This window comes from Rana temporaria, unplaced genomic scaffold, assembly GCF_905171775.1.
Source record: "Rana temporaria unplaced genomic scaffold, aRanTem1.1, whole genome shotgun sequence".
NCBI classification, from domain to species: Eukaryota; Metazoa; Chordata; class Amphibia; order Anura; family Ranidae; genus Rana; species Rana temporaria.
The window spans coordinates 26,861-36,729 of record NW_024404710.1 but is presented as its reverse complement, the minus strand read 5'-3'; the positions used below and the strand labels follow the sequence as shown (position 1 = coordinate 36,729).

Sequence of the window (9,869 nt, the reverse complement as noted above, 5' to 3'; positions counted from 1 at the left end):
AGAGATCTATACGGATCTGATATTAGGTGTAGAGATCTATACGGATCTGGTATTAGGTGTAGAGATCTATACGGATCTGATATTAGGTGTAGAGATCTATACGGATCTGATATTAGGTGTAGAGTTCTATACGGATCTGATATTAGGTGTAGAGATCTATACGGATCTGATATTAGGTGTAGAGATCTATACGGATCTGATATTAGGTGTAGAGTTCTATACGGATCTGATATTAGGTGTAGAGTTCTATACGGATCTCATGTTAGGTGTAGAGTTCTATACGGATCTGATATTAGGTGTAGAGATCTATACGGATCTGATATTAGGTGTAGAGATCTATACGGATCTGATATTAGGTGTAGAGTTCTATACGGATCTGATATTAGGTGTAGAGATCTATACGGATCTGATATTAGGTGTAGAGATCTATACGGATCTGATATTAGGTGTAGAGTTCTATACGGATCTCATGTTAGGTGTAGAGTTCTATACGGATCTGATATTAGGTGTAGAGTTCTATATGGATCTGATATTAGGTGTAGAGTTCTATACGGATCTCATGCTAGGTGTAGAGTTCTATACGGATCTGATATTAGGTGTAGAGATCTATACGGATCTGATATTAGGTGTAGAGATCTATACGGATCTGGTATTAGGTGTAGAGTTCTATACGGATCTGGTATTAGGTGTAGAGATCTATACGGATCTGATATTAGGTGTAGAGTTCTATACGGATCTGATATTAGGTGTAGAGATCTATACGGATCTGATATTAGGTGTAGAGTTCTATACGGATCTGATATTAGGTGTAGAGATCTATACGGATCTGGTATTAGGTGTAGAGTTCTATACGGATCTGATATTAGGTGTAGAGATCTATACGGATCTGATATTAGGTGTAGAGATCTATACGGATCTGATATTAGGTGTAGAGATCTGTACAGATCTGATATTAGGTGTAGAGATCTATACGGATCTGATATTAGGTGTAGAGTTCTTTACGGATCTGATATTAGGTGTAGAGTTCTATACGGATCTGATATTAGGTGTAGAGATCTATATGGATCTGATATTAGGTGTAGAGATCTATACGGATCTGATATTAGGTGTAGAGATCTATACGGATCTGATATTAGGTGTAGAGTTCTATACGGATCTGATATTAGGTGTAGAGATCTATACGGATCTGATATTAGGTGTAGAGTTCTATACGGATCTGATATTAGGTGTAGAGATCTATACGGATCTGATATTAGGTGTAGAGATCTATACGGATCTGATATTAGGTGTAGAGTTCTATACGGATCTGATATTAGGTGTAGAGATCTATACGGATCTGATATTAGGTGTAGAGTTCTATACGGATCTGATATTAGGTGTAGAGTTCTATACGGATCTGATATTAGGTGTAGAGATCTATACGGATCTGATATTAGGTGTAGAGTTCTATACGGATCTGATATTAGGTGTAGAGATCTATACGGATCTGATATTAGGTGTAGAGTTCTATACGGATCTGATATTAGGTGTAGAGTTCTATACGGATCTGATATTAGGTGTAGAGATCTATACGGATCTGATATTAGGTGTAGAGATCTATACGGATCTGATATTAGGTGTAGAGATCTATACGGATCTGATATTAGGTGTAGAGATCTATACGGATCTGATATTAGGTGTAGAGTTCTATACGGATCTGGTATTAGGTGTAGAGATCTATACGGATCTGATATTAGGTGTAGAGTTCTATACGGATCTGATATTAGGTGTAGAGATCTATACGGATCTGATATTAGGTGTAGAGATCTATACGGATCTGATATTAGGTGTAGAGTTCTATACGGATCTCATGTTAGGTGTAGAGTTCTATACGGATCTGATATTAGGTGTAGAGATCTATACGGATCTGATATTAGGTGTAGAGATCTATACGGATCTGATATTAGGTGTAGAGTTCTATACGGATCTCATGTTAGGTGTAGAGTTCTATACGGATCTGATATTAGGTGTAGAGATCTATACGGATCTGATATTAGGTGTAGAGATCTATACGGATCTGGTATTAGGTGTAGAGTTCTATACGGATCTGGTATTAGGTGTAGAGATCTATACGGATCTGATATTAGGTGTAGAGTTCTATACGGATCTGATATTAGGTGTAGAGATCTATACGGATCTGATATTAGGTGTAGAGTTCTATACGGATCTGATATTAGGTGTAGAGATCTATACGGATCTGGTATTAGGTGTAGAGTTCTATACGGATCTGATATTAGGTGTAGAGATCTATACGGATCTGATATTAGGTGTAGAGTTCTATACGGATCTGATATTAGGTGTAGAGATCTATACGGATCTGATATTAGGTGTAGAGATCTATACGGATCTGATATTAGGTGTAGAGATCTGTACAGATCTGATATTAGGTGTAGAGATCTATACGGATCTGATATTAGGTGTAGAGTTCTTTACGGATCTGATATTAGGTGTAGAGTTCTATACGGATCTGATATTAGGTGTAGAGATCTATATGGATCTGATATTAGGTGTAGAGATCTATACGGATCTGATATTAGGTGTAGAGATCTATACGGATCTGATATTAGGTGTAGAGTTCTATACGGATCTGATATTAGGTGTAGAGATCTATACGGATCTGATATTAGGTGTAGAGATCTATACGGATCTGATATTAGGTGTAGAGATCTATACGGATCTGATATTAGGTGTAGAGATCTATACGGATCTGATATTAGGTGTAGAGATCTATACGGATCTGATATTAGGTGTAGAGATCTATACGGATCTGATATTAGGTGTAGAGATCTATACGGATCTGATATTAGGTGTAGAGTTCTATACGGATCTGATATTAGGTGTAGAGATCTATACGGATCTGATATTAGGTGTAGAGTTCTATATGGATCTGATATTAGGTGTAGAGATCTATACGGATCTCATGTTAGGTGTAGAGATCTATACGGATCTGATATTAGGTGTAGAGATCTATACGGATCTGATATTGGGTTTAGAGATCTATACGGATCTGATATTAGGTGTAGAGTTCTATACGGATCTGATATTAGGTGTAGAGATCTATACGGATCTGATATTAGGTGTAGAGTTCTATACGGATCTGATATTAGGTGTAGAGATCTATACGGATCTGATATTAGGTGTAGAGATCTATACGGATCTGATATTGGGTTTAGAGATCTATACGGATCTGATATTAGGTGTAGAGTTCTATACGGATCTGATATTAGGTGTAGAGATCTATACGGATCTGGTATTAGGTGTAGAGATCTATACGGATCTGGTATTAGGTGTAGAGTTCTATACGGATCTGATATTAGGTGTAGAGATCTATACGGATCTGATATTAGGTGTAGAGTTCTATACGGATCTGATATTAGGTGTAGAGTTCTATACGGATCTGATATTAGGTGTAGAGATCTATACGGATCTGATATTAGGTGTAGAGTTCTATACGGATCTGATATTAGGTGTAGAGATCTATACGGATCTGATATTAGGTGTAGAGATCTATACGGATCTGATATTAGGTGTAGAGTTCTATACGGATCTGATATTAGGTGTAGAGATCTATACGGATCTGGTATTAGGTGTAGAGATCTATACGGATCTGGTATTAGGTGTAGAGTTCTATACGGATCTGATATTAGGTGTAGAGATCTATACGGATCTGATATTAGGTGTAGAGATCTATACGGATCTGATATTAGGTGTAGAGATCTATACGGATCTGATATTAGGTGTAGAGATCTATACGGATCTGATATTAGGTGTAGAGATCTATACGGATCTGATATTAGGTGTAGAGATCTATACGGATCTGATATTAGGTGTAGAGTTCTATACGGATCTGATATTAGGTGTAGAGTTCTATACGGATCTGATATTAGGTGTAGAGTTCTATACGGATCTGATATTAGGTGTAGAGATCTATACGGATCTGATATTAGGTGTAGAGATCTATACGGATCTGATATTAGGTGTAGAGTTCTATACGGATCTGGTATTAGGTGTAGAGATCTATACGGATCTGATATTAGGTGTAGAGATCTATACGGATCTGATATTAGGTGTAGAGATCTATACGGATCTGATATTAGGTGTAGAGATCTATACGGATCTGATATTAGGTGTAGAGTTCTATACAGATCTGATATTAGGTGTAGAGATCTATACGGATCTGATATTAGGTGTAGAGTTCTGTATGGATCTTATATTAGGTGTAGAGATCTATACGGATCTGATATTAGGTGTAGAGATCTATACGGATCTGATATTAGGTGTAGAGATCTATACGGATCTGATATTAGGTGTAGAGATCTATACGGATCTATTAGGTGTAGAGATCTATACGGATCTGATATTAGGTGTAGAGATCTATACGGATCTATTAGGTGTAGAGATCTATACGGATCTGATATTAGGTGTAGAGATCTATACGGATCTGATATTAGGTGTAGAGTTCTATACGGATCTGATATTAGGTGTAGAGATCTATACGGATCTGATATTAGGTGTAGAGTTCTATACGGATCTGGTATTAGGTGTAGAGATCTATACGGATCTGATATTAGGTGTAGAGATCTATACGGATCTGATATTAGGTGTAGAGATCTATACGGATCTGATATTAGGTGTAGAGATCTATACGGATCTGATATTAGGTGTAGAGATCTATACGGATCTGATATTAGGTGTAGAGTTCTATACGGATCTGGTATTAGGTGTAGAGATCTATACGGATCTGATATTAGGTGTAGAGTTCTATACGGATCTGGTATTAGGTGTAGAGATCTATACGGATCTGATGTTAGGTGTAGAGTTCTATACGGATCTGATATTAGGTGTAGAGATCTATACGGATCTGATATTAGGTGTAGAGATCTATACGGATCTGATATTAGGTGTAGAGATCTATACGGATCTGATATTAGGTGTAGAGATCTATAGGTATCTGATATTAGGTGTAGAGATCTATGTGGATCTGATATTAGGTGTAGAGATCTATACGGATCTGATATTAGGTGTAGAGATCTATACGGATCTGATATTAGGTGTAGAGATCTATACGGATCTGATATTAGGTGTAGAGATCTATACGGATCTGATATTAGGTGTAGAGATCTATAGGTATCTGATATTAGGTGTAGAGATCTATGTGGATCTGATATTAGGTGTAGAGATCTATACGGATCTGATATTAGGTGTAGAGATCTATACGGATCTCATGTTAGGTGTAGAGATCTATACGGATCTGATATTAGGTGTAGAGATCTATACGGATCTGATATTAGGTGTAGAGTTCTATACGGATCTGGTATTAGGTGTAGAGATCTATACGGATCTGATGTTAGGTGTAGAGATCTATACGGATCTGATATTAGGTGTAGAGTTCTATACGGATCTGGTATTAGGTGTAGAGATCTATACGGATCTGGTATTAGGTGTAGAGATCTATACGGATCTGATGTTAGGTGTAGAGTTCTATACGGATCTGATATTAGGTGTAGAGTTCTATACGGATCTGGTATTAGGTGTAGAGATCTATACGGATCTCATGTTAGGTGTAGAGATCTATACGGATCTGATATTAGGTGTAGAGATCTATACGGATCTGATATTAGGTGTAGAGATCTATAGGTATCTGATATTAGGTGTAGAGATCTATGTGGATCTGATATTAGGTGTAGAGATCTATACGGATCTGATATTAGGTGTAGAGATCTATACGGATCTGATATTAGGTGTAGAGATCTATACGGATCTGATATTAGGTGTAGAGATCTATACGGATCTGATATTAGGTGTAGAGATCTATAGGTATCTGATATTAGGTGTAGAGATCTATGTGGATCTGATATTAGGTGTAGAGATCTATACGGATCTGATATTAGGTGTAGAGATCTATACGGATCTCATGTTAGGTGTAGAGATCTATACGGATCTGATATTAGGTGTAGAGATCTATACGGATCTGATATTAGGTGTAGAGTTCTATACGGATCTGGTATTAGGTGTAGAGATCTATACGGATCTGATGTTAGGTGTAGAGATCTATACGGATCTGATATTAGGTGTAGAGTTCTATACGGATCTGGTATTAGGTGTAGAGATCTATACGGATCTGGTATTAGGTGTAGAGATCTATACGGATCTGATGTTAGGTGTAGAGTTCTATACGGATCTGATATTAGGTGTAGAGTTCTATACGGATCTGGTATTAGGTGTAGAGATCTATACGGATCTCATGTTAGGTGTAGAGATCTATACGGATCTGATATTAGGTGTAGAGATCTATACGGATCTGACACAGTGTTCACTTTCCGGTAGGTGTGTCTGTGATCTGCAACGTACGGAGTCGGGGCTCCCAGAGAACGTCACGTTCATCCATAATGCCTTCTCCGGCTTCGGAAAGCGAGCGACAGAACCAGGTAATGGAGACCCAACCAGACTGAGAAGGCCAATGGCGGGGGAGGGTGACGTAGAACGAGGGGCTCTGTGAATGGACATTAGAAGAACGAGGATATGGAAGGTGTGAGAACTCGTGTTCTCCTGGAGAGAGTCATCTCCATAATATCAGTCGGTGGTCAGAGACATTGGAATAGAACCAATGGGCCCCGCGGGCCCCACGTGCCAGACGCGCAGCATTTCAATGAACCCGGCCACGTGAAATGAAGGCCACCAAGAGAACATGAATGAGAAGATATGACTCCCAACCAATATACCGTCATCCAGTCCCATGAAGTTTTATGTATCTCCTATGTTGGGATTATCTTTATGAAGGGGATAATAGGTAGGCTGGGGAGGTGGGCACTATGGGCCGGATTCACAAAGCACTTACGCCGACGAATCTCGATATACGCCGCGTAAGTGCAAATATGCGCCGTCGTAGCTGTGCGCCGGACTCACAAACTAAGATACGCCTGAAAACAGGCTTCATCCTGCCTACACCGGCGTAGAGTGGGCGCATATTTACGCTGGACCTATTTGGCGCTCCCATTGATTTTCTATTCACATATGCAAATGAGGGAGATACGGCGATTCACGAACGTTTGTGCGTCCGACTGGTGTGTGTAAAGTCCTACGTCCGGCGTAAAGTTATGCCCCATAAAGGAGGTGTAACTCAGCAGGATCCATGCAAAGGGAACACAAGCCGACGTATTTTACGTAGGACGTGAATATGACTAGGCGTAGGTTACGTTCAGTGATCCGACGTATCTTGGGGAGTAGTTCCGACGTGATTCTGAGCATGCGCACTGGGAAGCGTCCACGGGACGGCACATGCGCCGTTCGTTATACGTATCTGTCTGAGACTCAGCCCATCATTTGCATGGGGTCACGCCTCATTTGCATGGCTCACGCCCACTTCCACCTACGCTGGCTTACGCCTAGAAAACCCAGCGCAGTTTTGGCAGCACTGGCTTTGTGAATCCAGTGCTTGCCTCTCTGCGCTGCGTCGGCGTAGCGTAAAGGAGATACACTACGGCAGCATAAATATGCGCCAATGTGAATCCGGGCCTATGTTGAGATTGGCTCCACCCTTCCTCCTCTCAGGACTCCAACCTAGTCACATGAAGGAGATATAGGTAGGCTGGGTTGGTGGACACTATGTTGGGATTGGCTCCACCCTTCCTCCTCTAAGGACTCCATACGGGTCATATAAAGAAGATATAGGTAGGCTGGGTTGGTGGACACTATGTTGGGATTGGCTCCACCCTTCCTCCTCTCAGGACTCCATACGGGTCATATAAAGAAGATATAGGTAGGCTGGGTTGGTGGACACTATGTTGGGATTGGCTCCACCCTTCCTCCTCTCAGGACTCCATACGGGTCATATAAAGAAGATATAGGTAGGCTGGGTTGGTGGACACTATGTTGGGATTGGCTCCACCCTTCCTCCTCTCAGGACTCCATACGGGTCATATAAAGAAGATATAGGTAGGCTGGGTTGGTGGACACTATGTTGGGATTGGCTCCACCCTTCCTCCTCTCAGGACTCCAACCTAGTCACATGAAGGAGATATAGGTAGGCTGGGTTGGTGGACACTATGTTGAGATTGGCTCCACCCTTCCTCCTCTCAGGACTCCAACCTAGTCACATGAAGGAGATAATAGGTAGGCTGGGTTGGTGGACACTATGTTGGGATTGGCTCCACCCTTCCTCCTCTCAGGACTCCATACGGGTCATATAAAGAAGATATAGGTAGGCTGGATTGGTGGACACTATGTTGGGATTGGCTCCACCCTTCCTCCTCTCAGGACTCCATACGGGTCATATAAAGAAGATATAGGTAGGCTGAAAGGTGGACACTATGTTGGGATTGGCTCCACCCTTCCTCCTCTCAGGACTCCATACGGGTCACATGAATAGGATAAAAGGAAGGCTGGTGAGAGGTGGGAGATTGACATACAGTGAGGAAAATAAGTATTTGAACACCCTGCTATTTTGCAAGTTCTCGCACTTGGAAATCATGGAGGGGTCTGAAATTGTCATCGTAGGTGCATGTCCACTGTGAGAGACATAATCAACAAAAAAAAATCCAGAAATCACAATTTATGATAACTATTTATTTGTATGATACAGCTGCAAATAAGTATTTGAACCCCTGTCTATCAGCTAGAATTCTGACCCTCAAAGACCTGTTAGTCTGCCTTGTCCACCTCCACTCCATTTATTCTCCTAAATGAGATGCACCTGTTTGAGGTCATTAGCTGCATAAAGACACCTGTCCACCCCATACAATCAGTAAGAATCCAACTACTAACATGGCCAAGACCAAAGAGCTGTCCAAAGACACTAGAGACAAAATTGTACACCTCCACAAGGCTGGAAAGGGCTACGGGGAAATTGGTGAAAAAAGGTCCACTGTTGGAGCAATCATTAGAAAATGGAAGAAGCTAAACATGACTGTCAATCTCCCTCGGACTGGGGCTCCATGCAAAATCTCACCTGGTGGGGTCTCAATGATCCTAAGAAAGGTGAGAAATCAGCCCAGGACTACACGGGAGGAGCTGGTCAATGACCTGAAAAGAGCTGGGACCACCGTTTCCAAGGTTACTGTTGGTAATACACTAAGACGTCATGGTTTGAAATCATGCATGGCATGGAAGGTTCCCCTGCTTAAACCAGCACATGTCAAGGCCAGTCTTAAGTTTGCCAATGACCATTTGGATGATCCAGAGGAGTCATGGGAGAAAGTCATGTGGTCAGATGAGACCAAAATAGAACTTTTTGGTCATAATTCCACTAACCGTGTTTGGAGGAAGAAGAATGATGAGTACCATCCCAAGAACACCATCCCTACTGTGAAGCATGGGGGTGGTAGCAATATGCTTTGGGGGTGTTTTTCTGCACATGGGACAGGGAGAGGATGACCGGGGCCATGTATTGCGAGATTCCTTCCCTCAGTTAGAGCTTTGAAGATGGGTCGAGGCTGGGTCTTCCAACATGACAATGACCCGAAGCACACAGCCAGGATAACCAAGGAGTGGCTCTGTAAGAAGCATATCAAGGTCTCCAGACCTAAACCCAATAGAGAATCTTTGGAGGGAGCTCAAACTCCGTGTTTCTCAGCGACAGCCCAGAAACCTGACTGATGTAGAGAAGATCTGTGTGGAGGAGTGGGCCAAAATCCCTCCTCCAGTGTGTGCAAACCTGGTGAAAAACTACAAGAAACGTTTGACCTCTGTAATTGCAAACAAAGGCGACTGTACCAAATATTAACATTGATTTTCTCAGGTGTTCAAATACTTATTTGCAGCTGTATCATACAAATAAATAGTTATCATACATTGTGATTTCTGATTATGTCTCTCACAGTGGACATGCACCT

General features: G+C 41.2%; 1 protein-coding gene across 1 annotated transcript in view; it reads left to right on the top strand.

The window, feature by feature from the left end:
- Nucleotides 1-520: 520 nt before the first annotated feature.
- LOC120923197 (coagulation factor XI-like) overlaps nt 521-9,869 on the top strand; it is a 29,897-nt gene continuing 20,548 nt past the window's right edge. Inside the window, exons 1-2 of the mRNA XM_040334911.1 lie at nt 521-573; nt 6,367-6,467. Of these exons, the coding sequence (XP_040190845.1) occupies nt 521-573; nt 6,367-6,467 (154 nt within the window). The remainder of the gene's footprint in view (nt 574-6,366; nt 6,468-9,869) is intronic.